General features: G+C 34.0%; 2 protein-coding genes across 6 annotated transcripts in view; one reads left to right on the forward strand and one right to left on the reverse strand.

The window, feature by feature from the left end:
- Nucleotides 1-173: 173 nt before the first annotated feature.
- Tmem60 (transmembrane protein 60) lies at nucleotides 174-4,565 on the forward strand. 5 transcript variants are annotated; one of them, XM_058585493.1, is made up of 4 exons: nucleotides 174-392; nucleotides 1,036-1,190; nucleotides 3,215-3,308; nucleotides 3,876-4,565. In XM_058585493.1, exon 4 carries the CDS (start codon nucleotides 3,926-3,928, stop codon nucleotides 4,325-4,327), a length of 402 nt encoding a protein of 133 aa, XP_058441476.1. In that variant the 5' UTR covers nucleotides 174-392; nucleotides 1,036-1,190; nucleotides 3,215-3,308; nucleotides 3,876-3,925; the 3' UTR covers nucleotides 4,328-4,565. The 5 variants fall into 5 exon arrangements, with proteins under 5 accessions (XP_058441476.1, XP_046320115.1, XP_058441477.1 ...); XM_046464159.2 differs by lacking the exon at nucleotides 3,215-3,308 and having other exon boundaries at nucleotides 1,036-1,186; XM_058585494.1 differs by lacking the exon at nucleotides 1,036-1,190.
- A 1,303-nt stretch (nucleotides 4,566-5,868) lies between these two features.
- The window catches only part of Rsbn1l (round spermatid basic protein 1 like), an 81,673-nt gene continuing 65,208 nt past the window's right edge, over nucleotides 5,869-22,333 (reverse strand). The window contains exons 7-8 of the mRNA XM_046464162.2: nucleotides 14,695-14,803; nucleotides 5,869-14,611 (exon numbers count right to left, since the gene is read on the reverse strand). Of these exons, the coding sequence (XP_046320118.1) occupies nucleotides 13,979-14,611; nucleotides 14,695-14,803 (742 nt within the window). The 3' untranslated portion in view covers nucleotides 5,869-13,978. The remainder of the gene's footprint in view (nucleotides 14,612-14,694; nucleotides 14,804-22,333) is intronic.

Consider the following 22,333-nt stretch of genomic DNA (forward strand, 5'->3'; position numbering starts at 1 on the left):
TAGCAGTAAGAGGCGGGTCCAGTGGGTTCTTTCCTTACCGCCTCTTTGTCGAACTCGAAAGTAAGGAAAGGTCGGTTGGTTTACACTGACGGCTAAATGGTCCAATTACCGCAGGGAAACGGGTCTCTGCATCAGATTGGCGTCCCCTCTACCTATAGGGTAGGCCCAGGGGCGGTGAGAACCAGCTCCGGATGTGGGCGCGGCCTGAGGTAGAACTGAGAAAACCTCTACCGCGGCGGTTTAGAGAGGCGGAACTGAACCTCTTTCTGAATTATCATGTGACGGGTTCTGAGTTTAATGGGGGGGAAAGTGTGGAAAAGGACAAGAATCCAAACTGGCGAATTTACTGATCTTCGCGGCTCTCTCCGCTCTCCGGCCAGCGGCGCTGCCAGGTGAGTCGGAGCATGGCCCCCGCCCCCACCGTGCTGCGGTTCTGGACGCCCAATGTTCTGGGCTGCGCCGCCGACCTCCATTCCGTCACACTCGCGGACTCAAATGCGCACCACACCTGCTTGGCATCAGGGCTTTGTAGTGCATCATGCAAAAACTAAGTTAAATTTCAAAATGTGCTGGGCCCAAAGCCTAGAATGGGGGAGTTCAGATACGGCTGCACAAACCTATGGTCGGTGTCCACAGAGGAAGGACCAGGAGGGCTTAGTTCCTTAAGTTCTAGGGCGAAGTGGACCCGAATATCAACTAAGTTGTAAGCAGAATGCTGTTCCTCTGAAAGATGGCCAGGTTGGCCAAGAATGTTACAACACGAGCCTTTCGAAAGCAACTTAATATGATAGAAATTTGTGGGTTCATTAAGCCAAACTGTCTTTGAGATGAGGCAGGTTCATTTGAAAAAGTATTAGGAGTGGCAAGAGAAGGGAGATGAGCATGGTGTAGAAAACACCATAGAAGATTCCGCGCACAGCTGGTAGAGACGCAGGTAATGTAGTCGTGGCCCTTTAGATTAACCATATGTGGTCTAGTCTGAAGGTTTCAACAGTGGATAAGGAATCATTTGAGAAATATTTAACTATCTTACAGATACTAGAAATAACCACATTAAGTGGAAACTATGTTAAGCAAATTTTGGAGTGCACACTTGTCCATTGAGAAGAAAGGAAAATAGCAAGGAAATATGGCTGATTAGATTAATGAAGATGTAAATGTCAAGCTGGGGTCCTGTGTCACTGATGTAGGTGAGCATACACAATCCTTTTTTTTTTTTTAATTTCTTTTTTAGTTGCAGATGGACACAATATCTTTATTTTATTTATTTTTATGTGGTGCTGAGGATTGAACCCAGTGCCTCATACATGCTAGCAAGCACTCCTCCCCTGAGCCACAACCCCAGCTCAAGCATACACAATATTTCAAGCATCATTTATCAATAGGGTGCATCCACTATTGAGAATATTTCACTGAAAATGCATATGAACTTTGTTGTATCTCAGATTATAAAGCTTTGTAACCACAATAAGATTTTGCCCTTGATGTCCTTTCACTTCCAGTTCTTAAGTTTATTGGGTGAGTACAGTGCTCTTCCAATGATCAGTAGCTACTCAGTCCTTTATGGGGAGGGAGGGGGACATTATGACAAATGGGAAAGTTACATTTAAACAAGTATATTATCATAAACCTATTCTTAGGTTCACAAAAATGGCCAGATAGATTGGAGATCAAGATTAAGCAAACAGTTTACACAATGAAATCTATCCATAGTTATTAATCAGTCTACAGATTTCCACCTTCCAAATTCAGTCTCACTTTCCATTATATGGCAGCTTCTGGGAAGGGAGACCAGCATAGAAAATGCCTTCCTGGAAACAAGCACACTGCAGTAGGAAGCATTTGCAAACTAAATAAACAAGTGCAAGTAGATGAGTATATCTGGGGAAAGGTGAGTTAGGACACTCCTACCCATTGAAGTAAAAGAGTTGTTGCTGGGTGCTACAGTGCATACTTGTAATCCCAGCAGTTTGGGAGGGTGAAGCAGGAGGACAGCAACATCAAATGCCAGCCTCAGCAATTTAGCAAGTCCCTAGCAATTCTGGGAGACCCTGTCTCCAATAAAATACAAAAAGAGGCTGGGGATGTGGCTCAGTGGTTAAGTACCCCTGGGTTCAATTCCTGGTGCCAAAAAAAAAAAAAGTTGTATACTCTCTTGCTCCATTATTGCCACCCTATTTAAAGTTCTGTTTAAAGTAGAGATGTTGCAGGGCACATCAAAGTTTGCTCTAAAATATAATTGAGCACACTAATCTAGGGTATTTGGTCCATCTGGCCAATTTCTTTACCTCTTACTTGTTTCTTCCTGCACCTTTATTCCTACTCCCATCACCCATGCTTTTGTTCCATTCCCTACTACTTTCTGATGTTTCCATCAGGTCTTCTCATATTTAAGCTATCATTTCCCAGTGGCTTATATCCCCCAGTTTAGTCATACTTAGAATTCTCCTTTCCTAAAACTTTTTCCTGTCCCTTTCTCAGTCTCATGTCTTATTTTTCATTTTCTCTTTTCCAAATAGCTCAAGGGAATAAAATCTTCTCAACTGTTGCCATTTCTTTATCTTCTGTTAACTCCTCACCCAACTGCATACAGTCTGTCTTCTGATTTCTCATTCATTACTTACCCCTAGTCCAAATATTTGCAAGGTTGATATATAAAATCTTAAACAAATACAGAATCACACTTTAAACCTATATGTACATATGAAATATAATGTTTATATGTAGGGTGTAAGTTAATGAATTCTCAATCAAAATTCCAGGTTATTAAGCATTAGTGATTTTAGCATTGAAAAATGAAAGGGAAATAGAAAATATTCTGGAAGCTGGGCATGGTGGCACACACATGTAGTACCTGCTTAAAAAAAAAAATTAAAAAACAGGTACTGAGTCTTCCACGTACTAGAGTATATCCCAGAGCAATAATAGTAAGTCATGTAGTTTTAGTGTAAAATAAAAAAAATGGATCAGATACAAGCAGCAACTCTAATTATAATTCCCCATCAAGTAATTACAAAACATCTAAAGTTTTTAAGTTGCCCCTTTTAATAAGAAAATACCTAAGGGTTTAAAAATATAAAATTCATAGATTAAACTACATAAAAATCCAATGATATACCTTTCATATTGTTTAATCTAGTGACCTATTTACAATCTTAATTCTACTTGATGTTCTTAAAATACTTACTAACCATTTTGTCTTTTATAAACTCAGCTGGCCAGTTGGTGGTGCTTGCCTGTAATCCCAAGAGCTTGGGAGGCGGAAACAGGAGGATCATGAGTTCAAAGCCAGCCTCAGCAATGGCAAGGTGCTAAGCAACTCAGCGTGACCCCCTCTAAATAAAATATAAAATAGGGCTGAGGATGTGGCTCAGTGGTCGAGTCCCCTGAATTCAGTCCCCGGTACCCATAAAAAAACAAAACAAAATGTTACCTCCCTTTTCACCACTTTGGTTTTAAATGTTTCATCTTAGTACCCCTTGAAATTGAATGAAAAACTGTAGGTTTTCAAATTTTAGTAATGAGGTATAAGAAATGATGGATGTATATCAATGATTCTCCCAAGAAGTTTTGAAATGAAAAATAGAACATTTTCAAAATTAGGAAGTCTTTGAGTAGCAAAAAGTCAACCTTGTTTATTAAGAATGAAAGTAAGCCTGAGGCTGTATCTCAGTGGCAGAGAGCTTACCTAGCATGCCTGAGGCACTAGGCTCAATCCTCAGCACCACATAAAAATAAACAAATAAAGACATTCTGTCCATCTACAACTACAAAAAAAAAAAATTTAAATATTAAAAAAAAAAAAGAATGGAAGTAGTTGGTTTCTTTTCCTGGCATCAAAACCTTGACTTTTTTTTTTTCTCCTCTCCTCTCAGGGCATATTTTCCTTTTTTCAACCCTGCAACAGCCTCTTTAAACTGTTTAAATGAGAATGTCCTTGGCTCAGAGAGTACTGCTTACCTGGCTCTTCACCTTACTCTTCTTGATCATGTTGGTGTTGAAACTGGATGAGAAGGCACCTTGGAACTGGTTCCTCATATTTATTCCTGTCTGGATATTTGACACTATCCTCCTTGTCATGTTGATTGTGAAAATGGCTGGGCGCTGTAAGTCTGGCTTTGACCCTCGACATGGATCACACAATATTAAAAAAAAAGCCTGGTACCTCATTGCGATGTTACTTAAATTAGCCTTCTGCCTGGCACTCTGTGCTAAACTGGAACAGTTTACTACAATGAATCTGTCTTATGTTTTTATTCCCTTATGGGCCTTACTGGCTGGGGCTTTAACAGAACTTGGATATAATGTCTTTTTTGTGAGAGACTGACTTCTAAGAACATCATCTCATTTCTATTGCTGTTCAACAACCTTTAAAGTGTTCTGAATCTTTGCAAGCTTCAATACCAGAGAACTGAGGGAAAATACCAAATGTAATTTTGTACTGCTTCTATAAAACAGGATTGATGAATCATGGACTTCTAGTTAACCCAAAACTGAAGTATTCAATATTTGAGTTGTTGATATCCTTATTATCCCTATGTAAATAAAGTTTGTTTTTGACCTCATTTTTCCAAATGACTCTTGAATAAACTGTAAATACAGAGCTGGGGTTATAGCTCAGTGATAGAGCATTTGCCTAGCACATGTAAGGCACTGGGTTCAATCCTTAGAGCCACATAAAAATAAATAAAGGTATTGTGTCCATCTACAACTAAAAAAAAAAAAAAGTAAATACAGATCTTTTAATCTATATCTTTGGATAGAAATTTGTCATGGCTCTGATATGACCAAACTAAATGGTATTTATGCATTTAAATTATGAAAGAAAAAAGTGACTCAAGTGAATAGGGGTGACACTTCATGTTTATATTCAAAAAGAATCTTGAGGGCTGGGGATATGGCTCAAGCGGTAGCACGCTTGCCTGGCATGCGTGCGGCCCGGGTTCAATCCTCAGCACCACATACAAACAAAGATGTTGTGTCCGCCGATAACTAAAAAATAAATAAGAATCTTGAGAGTTTGACAGATTTTTATCTAGGCTAAGTTTACTGTTAACTATACCTTCTGTTTGAGACAAATGAACTAGAGATGGCATGTTAGAACAAAAGTTTGTGTATTCCTAAATTTAGGGAGATCTTACATCCTGGTTCTCTCAGGACAGATCCAGTTTATGCCTATCATCTTGGGGTCCCAGGGAGTTCCTGCCCTGTTCACTTCTAGAAGTGTCTTGGTTTGAGAAATTATATGATCACAGGATACTTAACCAATTCCAATAAAGCAGAGATGGCAGTACTTTAAAATAAATTCCCAAGACACCGAAGCATCTCATAACCCTAAAGCAGGATTACTGTTTCAGTTGAGAGATCCAAATTAAGTAAATTAAAAATAAAGCTTACATCTCTGTAAGAAACCAGTAAAAAAAAACTGTCCATGCAAGTATTATCTAATTATAAGCTCTCACAGGGGAAAGAAGAGGCAGCACCACTTAAAATCAGAACAGGAGTCAGCAAAATTTTTCTATAAAGGGCCATATAATTTGTTAGTACCCAACTCAGCCCTTGTGGCAGAGAAAGCAGCCATGGCTGTGTTCCAACAGAACTTCATGGACATGAAATTTAAGTTTCATTTAATTGTCATATATCACAAAATACTATTCTTTTGATTTTTGTTTCAATCACTTAAAATTAACTATTCTTGCCCTACAAGCCATATAAAAACATACTGACCCCTAAGCTAAGACAGAAAAGCAGAACTTCTGTATGAAAGGTAGAAAAGGTCTTTTCCTCCTGCAAACAGTTCTAAAAGGAAGGAAGACATTAGTAGGGATTATACATAAAAGGCAACACAATAACCAATCTGTGTACACATGAGGATCAATCAATTTTAATGGCATCTGAAGGGCTCCCAGAAAATAGAACCCTTCTCTAATTTAATTTGGTATACTGCCACACTAAATGACTTGAAGAAGCACAATAAGTTCTCATTGGTGTGTGCCTAAGTAACAATACATTTAAACATTAATGAAAGATACTAAAGATAGAAATTATGCATACAGGTGACAAATGAGATAATAAACAATATTGCAGAGAAAAATGCCTTTTTAGGTTTCTTTCAGAGGATACTTCCTTTATGATACAGGTATTTGCTAATGGCATCTCTAAGATAAATACATTCTGCTTGAAAGAACTTAAAGGCTCTTGCTGAGGTCATTATTTTCCAGGTTAGCAAGGATATGTAAATTATGGACATACAACTTCTCTGGTTTGGGCAAAAGACTTGTTATAATTTCTGAGTAAAAGTAACTTATGAACAAAATAACTTTTTAGAAGACTTGAAAATATGAAAAAAGAGATGTTCAAAGGATCCACAACTTATTCAGTAACATATCATGAACATAAGGCCCAATATGGCAGGCTCAGCCAGCTGTATGAAACATGAACTGAAATCCATCAATGGAGAATTTTCAGGCATCAAGAAACACACTTGTACAAAGCTTTAAGAAGTAGAGATCTATCCTTGGGTTACAGCAAAAATTATTAAGCTTACAAATTTGATCTGTTTTCCACTTTGCTTTTTCACAGTGCAGCAATACAAGGAACTGATTGATGTTGACTAATGAACGAACATAAGTGATAGCCAAAGTAGAGGAAACCTTACATTTCATACTAGGGCAGGCAGGCATATCACTAAGCACCTGAGTCATCAAGAAAAGCAGCTGTTTCTCTTTATTGAAAGAAAAATTACTTTTTATCAATCTGTTAAGAAGCAAGTCAAAAATGTCAGTTTCTTTTAATGTTGACTGATCGTGTTTGCAGAGAAAATATCACCTGAGCATGAATTATCATTGGTGTCCTTATACTTCATGACTTAAATATTTAAGATGCATAGAAGTTACACTGTGTTATAACTAGGGGGTTGGTTGGGAAACACCTACTCATTATAATAATGTAGACATAAAGCCAAGGAAAGAGTTTTAACTCCAAGTCTGTTTCTACAAATAGGTGTTTTATTGAAGGAAGAAAACAAGAGAAGATGTTCATTATCAAATACTAGGTAAAGATAATACAGGGTTAAGAGTTTTATGAGGGAACTTCCTCATGTTTTAATGTTTTACTCATTTCACTTAGTCAATCATACTATACTATACCATAAAGCAGTTTACTACCACTATCATCTATATACTACAATCATAAACTTGTGTTTCACCTATTATCAGGATAGGTAATCTGTGACATGATTTTGTTTTGTTTTGTTTCTGTGGTGCTGGGGATTGAACCCAGGGCCTTATACATGTGAGGCAAGCAACCAACTAAGTTATATCCCCAGACCTATGACATGATTTTGAATTGCCAGCCCTGAGCAAAATAGTGACCAGTAAGTTATTTTTTAATGTCAACCTGCCTCCAACATACCTTGTTTTGACCCACTCATGCAATTTTTTTCTTCCCATATGCCTATCCTCTGCTCAAAATTAGAGGGAGACAGAATTTGAAAAGTGTGAAAGGATTAGGGTAGCCTTGCACATGGTTCTTCTATTCTTTGAGCTATTTTCAATACAAGAAGAAGTTAACATTATATAATAGAGTGTCTATAATCAGTCACGCAATGTGCTGTTTTGGGCACATTTGTTTGTTATTTAGCATGTTTTGTCATTTAATTTTCATCGCTAGTTAATAGAAAAGGTATTATATTCCCATTTAGAGATGAGGAACACAGACTAAGTGAAGTAATTTTCTCAAGGTTATACAAGTGCATTATTCCTTTCTAATAAACATGTATTGAACCACACCTATAATGCTACAAATGAGTTCAGCCTAGAAACCCAATGAAGTGGCTTTACAGGATTTTCTATGAAAATGTGCCACTTTTATGTCCTTGTCCCATTCCTACAACAATAGATACAGGCTAAATAATGTAGTGTAGGTTACCTTTATGCTTATCCAATTTTTTAATTTTTTTTTTTTATAATAGCAGTAAGGAGAACCACACAGCTTAAACAGAATGCCTTTGATAAACAGATTTTATTTTACCAATTAAGACTTATAATCTGCCTCAGGCTATGAGATAGTGAAGTACTACTTATATGACATTTGCCATTTTAATCATTTTAGGCATCGTTAAAATTTATTTTTAATGTGTGATAACTTTCAATAGATCTCCAGAAAAGCTAGTTGAAGGGAAAATTTGAGGATAAGTTTCACAATGTTTAATTCTCCTACACATATCTCCTCTCTTCAAACTGCCCACTGAGCTTGAACATATAATAGCTAACTTCTCAAATTTTTCCATAAGACTGAGGTACAAAGTAAACATTTGGTTTCTTTCTAGAGCCTGCTTATCTAATTTTTGTGTTCCTTTAAAATTCTAGAATTACATTATAAAGTTAGGGACTGACTTGAAATTCTAGAAACCTACATAATGTATACTCTCTAACGTTCTTTTGTTCCTTCAAATCATTACAGAATATCAAGTATAATATATATCAGATATTAGAGATAAAAATAAAGAAAATTCCTGATGTCTAGCTCATGATTTAGCCAAAGTCCAACTTGTATCCAGTATGCATGTTAAATGGTGTGTGCAAAGGGGATCAAAAAGCCAAGAGAATTGGTTCTCTATCAGCTACTGTGAGTTAACAGTTGGGATAAAAGCAATAAAAACAATATACAGACGATGTTTAAGTGGGATTTAAAAAAAAAAAAAAATCACTATGTTGTTTTCCTGACGTTTCCCCAGCAAAGGCAAAAGATTTTTAAAGTACATGGAGGAAACGGCAAGTAGAGTCAGCCCTCCATATCACAGGTTCCTCATCCACAGACTGAACCCACTGCAGACTGAAAATATTTGGAAAAGTACTGAAAATGTACATCCTTATTATCATTATTCCCTAAACAATACAGTGTGACAACTATTTACACAGGAAAATGTATATACCTTATATATAAATAATATGACCTTTATAGAAGAAAGCATCCAGAAGTTTTAGTATCCAATGGAAGTACCAGAACTATCCCTCATAGATACTGTGGGATGACTATACTGTCAATCTGGTAAAGCTGAAAACTGGGCACATCAAATATAAGACACTGTGGTACATGAGACTAGAAAGGAAGGATTATATTATATCAGTACTATACTATGCATTTGCCCTTTATAAGAAAGAAGCCATCATGGAAATAGAAAAGTAACATACATACCTTAGAAAGATTTATGAAAGGAAAAGCAGATGATGACAGGTAACCTAGAACATTTTAAGCTTTTGTAGTAGTCCAAGTGAAATGAGCATCCACTATGACTGTAATGTTAACAATAGGAGATGAATTTGAAACAAATTCAAATTCAAAATCTCATGATAAATTTGACATAGGGGAAAAAGAAAACTCAGATTACTATGAGATGACTTATGTAGAGAGAAAGTGATGCCAACAACCAAATTAGAAAAGCACTAGCTAATACTTGGCAAGATAGAAGACAAGAATTTATATTTGATCATGGATCATTAAAACTTAAGTGACAAACCGAGCTAACTGAAAGTCATGGGTATCTTGAAGATAACTTCAGGGATAGAACCTGGGGGGAGGGAGGAATGTATCATAAAGAGTTTTAAGGAATAAATGACTGATGACAAATGCTGCAAAGGTTAAACAGAAGTGCTAAGAAGTGCTACCAGTGAATTTGGCAGCCTTAAATTACCTTTGAAAAAAAACCATTTCAGCTGAGTGATTAATGTGAGGACTCAAATGAAATTGCAGTGAGATGAAGAATGAATGGGAATATGGGGAAGTAAAAGCAGAGATTTCTAAGAACTTAGGAAATGAGCATTAAGAAAGCCAGACTCAAACAAAAGTTGCTGTTGTTTCAGCACCAGAGACTTGAGATGTTTCATGTAAAAATATGGTTAAATAAAAATTTCAAGAGAAAAGACCTTTGTAAGGCATGGGGATAAAACTGTTGGTCCAAATAAATTTTCAACACTGTATTACACAAAGTATTTGTGATTTGCTTCTGAGTCTGCACACTTAACAGTATTAATACAATACTAGTGAACTATAGACTGTAGATTTAACATTTTTAAAACATAGATGCATAAATCCTAAGTTTCAAAATGTATAGAGGGATCCAGAGTTTAATATTTTAACACCTCAATTTTGGTAGGCAGATCACAGTAAAGAAACATTAGTAATATGTTTTACTTTTAATTTTAATTAACATAAATTCTATTTGCCCATATTATGTTCTTAGCACATTCACATTCCTTGATTGAGTATGAAGTCCAGGAAGAGCTGAAACAGGGAAAATAACTTGATAAGCAAGATGCTTTTCCTTACTTCCCTTGTTCTCTCAGTAGAGAAAATACGTAAGTCTCTTAACTTACATGACTTTTTCATGAAATAAGCAATGCATTCTAAAACCAGTAAAATTCTGTTTACATATCAAAGCAGTTGCAATTCAGGTGGGAGAAAATACAAACTATTTTACTACTCCAAAGATCTAAAATTGATCACATCATTTTTTAGCAGCCTAAATGTATTTTTAAAAGAATGGCACTTTTGTCCTTCCTTCCTGAGACAGAAATAGCCCCTCTGCAGGGGTATTTACCATGGCATTCCAACCATTTATACCTAACTAAAGACCTTGATCTTTAACTTTCTTTTTCCTATTGGCATAAGTCAATTTTTGACCATTAAAGGAGGGGAAAGGATTCTGAGATTGAAATCACTTTCAAGATTTTATGGTCTGTTGAAGACAGAAAAATGAGAACTTCTTGAGATATTAAAATAGAATAAAATGTAAAATATAATAATTACAAAGAAAAGTAAAAAGATGATGGTTATCAAATATTTATTTAAAGGTGGAAGACAAGAAAAATTCCTCTCAAACTCCAAAAACAAATTTTGCACCTTTGCTAAATGTAAAATGTTTGTATGTTTGTTTGTTAGTTACAGGGGATTTTTAACCACTGAGTCACATCCCCAGCCCTTTTTTGTATTTTAGAGACAGGGTCTCACTGAGTTACTTGGGGCCCTGCTGAGTTGCTGAGGCTGGCTTTGAACACATGATCCTCCTACCTCAGCCTCCTGAGCCACTGGGATTATAGGCATGCACCACCACGCCTGGCTGCTAAATGTAAAATGAATTTTGAGATATGACTGAAGGCAGATTTACCAAAACAGTGCTAATTTATAACTTACAAAATCTCATCTGCCCTAAGTATTTGGGGGGGGGGGGACAATTTTACACTTAGAAACACTAATGAAATACCTTAAGACTTAACCTAAGAAACAAATCCTTCCTAACCTCAATGACAGCCCCTCTTCATGGAAACAAACATTTCCAACAGAGAAACACACACATACACGCACGCACGCACGCTCGCAAGTGTTGAGCTAAATCAACCTAATCTTTATGTATCCATTTGATAATTTACACAATTATTTATTCTATATAGCATATGACCATTTAGAAACTATATCTTAAGAGCTTTATTGTTCTGGTCCAAGAAGTTGGAAATAAAAGCAAAACTCTTATATTCACAAAAAGACCTGGAATGTACTAACTAGAAAGCCATTAATATAATGCAACATTAAAACAGAAATTTGTATGGAACAAAGGTGGTCAAAAAGTTCCCAGACTGCATCTGAAAAGGATATTGAAATTATAACTCATAAGACATGGTACATAAGCATTATTCAAGGTGATAACATGGCTGTATCATTTGATATCTTGAACCCACTGATTTACATATTCTTCACTTCCACAAAGATAAAAGCATTAGCAACTCAATTTTCAAATTATGGGTGAGTTTGTATGCTGCATTAAGAAACTATATATATAAACCAATAACTGTAGTTATTTTGGATGTCTTCCTCTAAAAGTTTAAGACTCATTTATTTGGGGAAGATACCCCAATGATATTTTCTTACAGTATGACCTCAGTATATCTAGGTATATGCTACTAGAAAACTGGAAATAAAACATAGTTAAATAAATCACCCTTCAATTAAAAAACAAAGTTTAACCATATCCCTTCTTATTTTTCAATACTAGTTTGTTAAGAACTTTTGTCTCCCAAAAAGGTAGGTGCAAATCCCTAAATTTTGCTTAAAACAGATTAAATAGGTAGAGAAGATGAGACAGTGACATATAAAACAGACACCTCTATTTACATTATCATGATTTATACCATCCCTATCCCATGAAACTTCCCATGTTGCAAACACTGATTTCCTATAAGTCATCAAGATTGCCTGTGATATTGCCCACCTTTTTATTAAACCGGAGGCCAGAACTAATATCATTGTTGCAGTTAATCTTTATTTGTTCTAGTGAAATACCTTTTTCTATATGGCTTCTCCTTAACTAGATATATGAGAAGTTTTGATGGGTACCACAAATGAGGCCAGGACAGATACCACTGAAGTAAAAATAGCAACATCTCCCAAAAGGCAGCACAAAGAATCCTAACTGAAAGTCATCAATAAAGAATGGGCCCAGAATAACATGAGATATGCAATGAGCAGAGTTCCTTACACAATGAACACATGAAAGACTTCTGTTTGACTTTTAATTACAAAAGTGGAAGCAGTCTGAAATAGTGCTAAAGTCCATCTTGAAAGATACTTGTCTTACTCATCTTTAGTTAGGCACTGGCAATCCTGTTTCCTACCACAATTTACTTTCTAGATCTTCTTCAGAAAAGGAAGTATACCAGGTTGTTTGCCTTGCTAGGGTAGGGAGGGGATCCTGAGAAAGATGAGGTAACACAGTATTTTGTTATTGGATCTCTATTTATGGCAGTTGAGTCATTGTCATTGCCCTTATTTTACGATTTTTGTTTTTGCCATATTTTTCTCCCATTCTGCAAGAAAAATGCAAAAAAGGACTTTAATTATTCACAACTAAATATTCTGTAAAAAATTTTTTACTTAGTTACCATTAGTATTATAGCACAAGTGCTTACTAATAAGAAAATTTTCTAAACTTCTTATTCTGTACACAAAGAAAATTTATGTTAGGGCTAAATATTCTGGCCACATATCTCATTAGTTAGAAGGATTAGACATCATTAACATATTGTTTCTCCTAACTTTCTAAATTGTTTCTATAACTTAAAACTGCTTTCTTAATGTTGAATATAAATATTTTAAAATGTATTCCAGGAAATAGGGATAAGTTTCACATATTCATCTTATTCAGCAACTTAAGAAATTGTGCAAAATATGATATACATATATACATTCCCATATATAACATATACATATATAGGATTTTATAACTGAATCTTGGTTTTTTGAAATGTTTGCACAGTGTGGGGAGTTTAAATATTTACTAGATTTGAATACATATATTTGTACTCCTTTACCATTCTAAATAGTTATATCAGCAGAGAGAAACATAATATATAAACAAATGACTTAACTGAATTATCAGTTTGTCTTCGCAGACCCAACAGAAAACATTTATTATTATGAACCTTTATTAATTGGCTCACATTTCAGTATAAATCACACTAAAAAGATTTTTAAAAAGCTAATTACACTACAGTGCTGACACACCCAAAATGGGGGGGGGGGGGGGTTGGTATAAATAAGCTGCATGGAAAAGCTTTAAATTGTCAAAAGAATTCTGGCTCATATTACTAAATAAATAAATAAATATATAGATATGTATGTATGTTTATATACATATCTACATATTTATTTATTTTAATGTCAGCTCCATTCTAAAATCTACAACTCCAACTCAAATGGATTTTTTTATAGACTCCTTTATGTTTAAACCTGCAATGTTTACAGTGCATCTGGCCCTACGTGCTTTATACTTCACAGTTATGGACAGGCACTGAGGAATGTTACAAAGCTACATAAACTATATTTTGTAACAGACTTGAGAGCAAGTCCTTGGCTTGCTTTCAGAATTCATGAATATTTATTACATTATTATTTTTTTTAAAAAAATTAAATGCTATATACAAATTTAGCACAAAATGTCATCATCTTTTCTATCTTGATTTGAGTGTGCTGAACTAAGTTGCCTTGTATCAACTAGACTTATGAGACTTCCAGGACACAGTTCTTCCTTTAATTCTTTGCTGCTATTTTCAAATTTAGATTCCATGTCAATCTTAAATTCTGTAAACCGAACATGATCCAATTTTGCTTTAACATTCTTGCCATCCATATTATTAGTCTTTTCAGAAATATTAACATTCACAGGTTCTTCTTTGATTCTTACAGATGAAACAGGTTCATGTTTGATCTGCGATAATTCATGTTTAGAATGAAGTTTTTCTGAAAAAACAGAATCCAAGGAAGTTTTGCTTACAGCACAAATCATGTTGTCCGTGTGAGGTCCAAGAACTGATGATATGGAATCTGGTGATGTGGCTGTTTCATGAGCAGCTGTATTCTGAGATGTGTCCTCCTCTGAGTGATATAATTTGAGCCGAACATGCCATGCTAAACTGCATACTGCTGAAACTGTCTTGAACTGATGAACGACATTCCTTGGAATAAAATAAATGTCATTATCATAGAGCTGAATCCTGGCATAGCGAATGCCTTCTCTCCTCAGTTGATTAAGTTTTGCATCATCAACCCACTGGACGCACTAAAAAAAAAGAAACAAGGAATGCATATAAGCATTTTCCACAATAAAACCTAATCTAAAGATAATAATTATTTAAAATATACCTGGGACAGTGGAGGTTCATGTAAATCTAACTGCATTCGTTGAACTACTTCTAAGAAATCTTCAGCATGAAAACAAATTACATCTTTGGTTATTCGGGGTTGATCAGGCCTAAGAAAATAATAATAATTCTGTTTTAAGGCCTTAATAAGCAAAAGTAACTGTGGTCAATATCAAAATATTCCCTTATATTTCTCTTTTCAATTGTAATTGAAAAAACAATCTATATATCTAAACAAAGAGTTGACAAACAGATTAAAAGCAACTCACTTCATTTTATCATAGCTGTCACGAGATTTTTAAAAATTAAAATGATTTGCATTGGTAAATTATGCAAAACAACTCTTTCATTTTAATGTTATGATCAATACTCTATAAAAGTTGTGCTAAATTTGCTAATAATAAAAACTTGATGTTGGGGACATTATATTAAGTGAAATAAGGTATGCACAGAAAGACATATATTGTATGTTCTCAATTATATGGGGAAACTAAAAAAAGAACAGTGGTACAGCTGGGAAGTGGAAGGATGGAAAATGGTAATAAGACTGTTAATGGGTACAAGGATGCAGATAGACAGAAGGAATAATTTCTTATGTCTAGAGCACAGTAGGAACTATGGTTGACTTTAAATTTAATTGTATATCACAAAACATCTTTTAGAAAGAAACTGAATGTTCCCAACACAGAAATGATAAATGTTTGAGGTGATTACCCTGTTCTGATCACTGAATATTATATACATGTACTCAAATATCACATTGTACCCCATAAATATATACATTAATTAAGGGTCACTAATTTTTTTTAAAAATTAGAACTATGGGAGAAAAGGAATATTGTATTTCCAAAGAAGATATAAACTGCATTAATGCATAAAAACCTTAAGTAATGCTTAATAAATTGATAAGATTTTCATTAGAAAAATACTCATAGTTCACTGGCATCATCACTGTCTTAAAATATAATTTTTAAAAATCCCCAAATTCTTCAATTATCTAGGAATATACGAATATAGTTTTACATAAGGTGCTCAAAAATGGATTTTGAATTAAACTCCAAGCAACATAAATACAAAGAAAAGTTACACCAAAGTAAATCATAAACAAATTTCTAAAGAACTATGGCACAGAATATCTAGAAGAAATGCACTGGATTATACATAGGGAAAGAGGATAATCTGTCACTGTATTATACAGACTTCCCATCGATGATAATACAAGCCAAAAGAGAGTGAATTAAAGTATTGGAGGGAAAAGTCCATCTAGAATTCTATACCCACCAAAAATAATATTCAGAAATAAACATTTTCAAACAGACAAAAGTTAAGAAAAATCTGTCACCAGAAGACCAGCATAACAACGAATATTAAAGAAATTTCTAGACTGAAAAAAATGACATTAAGATGAAAATGCAGATCTATGCAAAAGAATGTAAAGCACACATAATAGTAAATATGAAAGATATTTTATTCTCATTTTTTAAATCTATAGAAAATAATTCCTTAAAGCAAAAGTAATAACATAATGTGGGGTTTACAGCATATGGAAAGTAAAATATTTGACAACAATTAGCATACAAGAAATGGGTAAAGGGGAAATAAATGGGAATATACTGTTGAAAGTCTCTTACACATTAAATAAAGAGATATGACATCATCTGAAGGTAGAGTGTGATAAATTTAGAGCAAATAAACAAATAAAACAGAGCTATAGCTAGTAAGCAAACAACAGAAATAAAATAGAACACTAAAAAAGATAAGAGGAGCCAGGCACCATGGAACATGCCTATAATCCAGCAGGTTGGGAGGCTGAGGCAAGAGGGCTCCAAGTTCAAAGCCAGCCTCAGCATCTCAGTGAGGTCCTAAGCAACTCAGTGAGACCCTCACTAAATAAAATACAAAAAAGGGCTGGGGCTGGGGCTCAGTAGTTAGGTGCCCCTAGATTCAATCCCTGGTACCAAAAAAAAAGTCAAGAGAAAAAGGAACAAAGAAGAGAAGCCACAAATGGGAAAACCAAGATAATTAATTTAAATCCAAATTTTAATATTAGATACAAAAGTTCTAAATATTCATATTAAAAAACAGATTGCCGGGCTAGGGTTGTAGCTCAGTGGTAGAGCACTTGCCTACCATGCATAAGGCACTAGGTTCAATCCTCAGCACCACATTAAAAATAAATAAATAAATAAAGGTATTGTGTCCATCTACAACTAAAATTATAAAAATTTTTAAAAAGACAGATTGCCACTGGATTTGGAAGGGGAAAAAAACACCCAATTTTATGATATCTACATGAAATAACAATATAGACTTATCAACTAAATTTTAAAGAAAAAGAACAGGAAAAGATATGTGAATACAAATCACAGGAAAACTGGAGTGACTATACTAACATCAGACAAAGAGGACTTTAGGTTAAGAAAGATTACCAAGATTAAAAAAAGCATCTTATAATGATAAAATGGTCAATTTATCAAGAAGGAACTCTAAATGTACAGTTATTTAATAATAATAAAGCTTCAAAATACATGAACAACCTTCAAAACATGATGCTAAGTGAAAAGCTAATCATAAAAGACCACATTGCATATAATTCCATTTATATGGAACATTCAGAATACATGCATACAGATTAAAAGTAGAATAGTGATTACCCAGGCTAGGGAAGATGGAGAAACTGGAGAGGTATTGTATTAAAGGGTACAGAGCATCTTTCTGTACGCTTTAATGTCCTGCAATTAATCATTAATAATTATAATTAATGTTCTATATAATTGTGATAGTTGCAAAATTTTGTGAATATACTAATAACCATTGCCTTGTACACTTTAAATAGATGATTCATAGCATACGTAAATTGTATCTCAATTAAGCTGTTGCAAAAGAAAAATATCTGGAGCAAAACCAAGAAAAACTGGAAGGAAGAATAGACAAATCCAGTGTTATAGAGTTGGAGATTAACAAGTTGACAAAAATCAATAAAGATATAAAAGACTTTAACCATACAATCAACAAACCTGACTTAACATTTCTAGAGCACTACACCTCAAAAATCAACCAAACATATATTCTTTTAAGTGGACAGCAAACATTAAGATAGCTCATAAAACAAACCCTAAAAATTAGGAAAGACCAAAATCATACACAATATGTTTTATCACCATAGGGGGAATTAAATTAAAAATCACACAGAAAAGTTATGCTAATACAAATCATAGGAAAGCTGGAGTGACTATAATAACGTAAAACAAAGAGGACTTCAGAACAAGAAGGATTACCAAGAATAAAAAGGGCATCTTATAATGATAAAATGGTCAATTCATCAAAAAGGAACTCTAAATGTACAGTAGCCTAGTAATAAAGCTTCAATATACATGGAACAACTTTCAAAACACACACACACTCACACACAGCTAGGGTATAGCTCAGTGATAGAATGTTGCCTAGCATACATAAGACCCTGTTCCAACTCCAATGGTGAAAACACACACACACACACACACACACACCAAAAAAAAAAAAAAAAAAAACACCACCACACACTCTGGGAAAAAAAAATAATCAGACATTAGAAATTAAACAAGACTCTTCTCAACAACCCATAAGTTAAAAAAGACATCAAACAAAAAGTCAAAAATATCCCAAACTGAGTAAAAACGAAAATGTCAAAATGTGTGAAATGTAGCTAAAGCAGTGCTTAAAATTTTAAATACTTACATTAAAAAAGAAAAGTCTCAAATTAATCATGTAAGTTTCCAACTTAAGCTACAAAAACAAATTATTTTTAACCTAAAAGGATAGCAGAAACAATGAAATAGAAAACAAAAAAAAAAGTGAAATAAACCACTGTATGAAAAGATCAATAAAATTAATAAATTCGAGCATGACTTATAAACACAAATCACTAATATTAGCAAACTGAATCCAGTACTAAAAATTATTTTATATATTATACATATTATGCTGTATTTACCACAAATACCATGTGTATCTTAATATAGGCATATAAATATAGGTATGTACGGTTACTGTATATATGTATTGGTTACTCTGTATTTTATTCTTTTTCATTATATGTGAATATCAACATTCACAATGTAAAACTGTCACCAATTCCCTTGACAACTGCTCTGCTCCAGCACTAGGTATTTAATCCAGGGGAGCTTTACTACTAAACTACATCTTGTGTCCTTTTTTTTTTTTTATACATGCTCTATGACATATACAATATTATGTTCTCTATATATACATATATACCAGATATTTTATGTAAATAAAATATGTAACATATATAAATGATATTATGATAATGCAGAATAACTAAGAGGTTTTTAAGTCTAGGAAACAATAACAGAATTATAAAATTACAGGGTCTTAGAATAAGTTTATGTTTACTCCCCACTCCCCCCAAGTACCAGGGATTGAACCCAGGGGTGCTTAATCACTGAGCCACATCCCTAACCCTTTTTATTTTTTTATTTTGAGACAGTCTCACTAAGTTACCTAGTGCCTCACTAAATTGGTGAGGCTGGCTTTCAACTAATGCTCCTCTTGCTCTGCCTCCCGAGTAACTGGGATTACAGGTATGTGCCAATGTGCCCGCCTATATTTGCTTTGATAAGACATATCAAACAGTTCCCACAGCAACATAATGAAAGTTCTGGTTAATCTCCATCCTTGTCAGCTTTGGCTACTACTGGTTTTTATCACCCTAAGCTGTTTTAATGGATGTATTTTGTTACTTCATTGTAGTTTTAATTTGCATTGAACATTTTTTAAATGTTTACTAGCCCTTTGTTATTTCTTTTATAAAATGTCTATTAAAACCTTTTGCCCAGTCTTGCCAGGCATAGTGATGCATGCCTGTAATCCCAGCAGCTCAGGAGGCTGAGACAGGAGGATTGTGAGTTCAAAGCCAGCCTCAGTAAAAGCAAGGCACTAAGCAACTCAGTGAGACCCTGTCTCTAAATAAAATACAAAAAAATAGGACTGGGGATGTAGCTCAGTGGTCAAGTGTCCCTGAGCTCAATCCCCAGTACCAAAAAAATTAAAAATTAAAAAAAATAAAACTTTTTGCCCAGTTTTAACTGAGTTCACTATTTATTTTAAATTTTAAGAGTTCTTTATATATATGGATATGAGTCATATAGATAGATGACTGGCCTATAACTTGCTTTTTCATTTTCCTAAAAGTATCATTTGAAGGACAGTTTTAATTTTGATAAAATCCACATTTATGGGTTAGGGATACAGCTCAGTTGGTAGAGTGATTCCCTCGAATGCACAAGGCCTGAGTTCAATCTCCAGCACCAGCACCACCCATATCATTTACCTGATAATGATGATTTGAGTTGTTCTCAATTTTTAGTTTTATGAATAAAGTTGTTTTTTTACATTTTTAACATTTATTTAATGAAATATTTCATTCATACAAGAGTACACAGAGTCTAATTGCCCATTAAAATACAAAGATGTATAGCCACCACTCAAGAAATACAGCAATGCCCTTCCTAAAATGACATCTCACCACTATCAAGGTAATCTCTATTCTGAAATAATAAAGTTGTTTTTAACATTTACTTAAAAGTCTTTACATGGATATATGCTTTCATTTATTTTCGTTTAAATACATATTAATATAATTGCAGAGTGTTAGGGTAAGGCAAAATAACTGTACATGGAGAAAACTGAAAGTTTTTTTTTTTTTTAAAAAGCGGGCTTGGGTTGTGACTCAGCAGTAAAACGCTCACCTCGCTCACGTGCGAGGCGATGGGTTCAATCCTCAGCACCACATTAAAAATAAATAAATAAAATAAAGGTATTGTGTCCAATTACAACTAAAAAAATAAATAAATAAGCACTAGAATTAATGATCAAGTTTACCAGAGTCACAGGTGAACTGTATTTCTGTGTTTAGCAGCAAATATCTGGTAAAATTAATTTTAGGCATATTTATAATTCTGTTAACAAAATCCTAGACTAGGCAAAACTAATCTATAGTAACAAAAAGTAGACTAATGGATGTTTGGATGTCTGGAGCTGGGAAAGGATTGAGATGATTAACTGGCAAAAGATATGATAAAAGCCAAAGATTCTGTACATTAGATGGGGTAATGACAACATGAGTCTACACATTCATCAAAACACATCAAAATGTATACTTAAAATTAGTTTTTTTTACTGAATATAAACTATATTTCAATAATGATGATGATTTTCTAAAGACAATTTCAAAGAAACAACCTCCAAATATATGTCTATAAAGTCTTATCTTAATAAGGCCTAAACACTTATATAATTTGAGTAATAATTCACAAGGCTTGTCCCAATATAGTTGGAGATTTCTTTGTAGTCTTTATCAATACCAATCTTTTACTTCAAGTTGATCTTAAGCCTAGCTCTTAGGTAAAGTCAAGAATTTAACATCCTAAACCAGGCACAGTGATGCATGCCTATAATCCTAGCAATTTAGGCAGCTGAGGCAGAAAGATTGCAAGTTCAAGGTTAACCACAGGACTTAGTGAGACCCTGTCCCAAAATAAAAATAAATAAATAAATAAAAAGGGATAGTGATGTAGCTCAGTAGTAGACTGTCCCTGGGTTTAATCCCCAATACTGAAAGGAAAAGGAAAAAAGAAAAAAAAAATTCCAATACCTTAATAGTTAAGGTCTTTTCAAGAAATGTAAAAATTTCCTTTGTTTAATAACTTGCTTTAACATCAAAGAAACAATAAAAAGAATATACACCCATCTGCATCACAGCCACTACTATAGTTTGGACTATTAGAAGGTAGTAGTAGAACCTTTGGTAGGTGGGGCTCAGTGAAACGTACCCCAGTCTTCTTCTCTGTTCCCCAGTTCATGGGGTAAGCAATTTTGTTCTGCCACATGCTAGTACCATCATGTACTACTTTACTATAGTACTAAAGCAATGGACTGGAAACTAAATCCATAAGCCATATTTCCTTGTATATTAATTATCCCAGATATTTACAGTGATGGAAAGCTGATTAACACAGCCATAAAGCCCTCAATAGTATTAACAAAATTACTTTCTCTTTAGTATTAAGAGATTAAAAAGCACTATTAATGTGAGAAGCGAATTATATTTTTCCAAAGTGAGAAACTTCATAGCTAGCAATATCTCACTCATTCCAAATCTGTCTCAAGAATATTCTTAAATCTGGTCATGTGACATGTTAGTAATTTGACAGTAGTCCTTTTTTACTATGAAATTTGTAACCACAAATGTAGTTTCTTATTCTATAAATGTTTATTGGGATCTGTGGTAGGCCTTTGAAACATAGGATTTAATCTGTAGCTTTAATTTCCATATAAAGGGAAAGAAAGAACACATACCAACAATAATTTAAAACAGACTTGAGAGATTTTTAAAAAGTGCTGAGGGCTTTAGAAGCGAGAATATTTATCTCCAAAAGGAAATATATGTGGCTGACTTTATGGAACACTATTTACAAATCAGATTTACCCTAAGAAAATATTAATGTCAATGTTAAATTCTTTATCTGAAACATTTGAGGAAGACATCATTAATTTGAAACAGAAAGAATTTTTAAGGATTTCCACAGAGATAAATTTGTCTTTACTCTTTGATAAAATTAACATTTTAAACTAGATAA

The sequence above is a fragment of the Marmota monax genome, unplaced genomic scaffold, assembly GCF_021218885.2.
Source record: "Marmota monax isolate L192 unplaced genomic scaffold, Marmota_monax_Labrador192_F-V1.1 WCK01_AAM20220418_F8-fsc00065, whole genome shotgun sequence".
In the NCBI taxonomy this organism is placed as follows: Eukaryota; Metazoa; Chordata; class Mammalia; order Rodentia; family Sciuridae; genus Marmota; species Marmota monax.

Coding starts and splice junctions, on each gene's coding strand:
- Tmem60 (XM_058585493.1), top strand. CDS start 3,926: ATGAGAATGTCCTTGGCTCAGAGAGTACTGCTTACCTGGCTCTTCACC.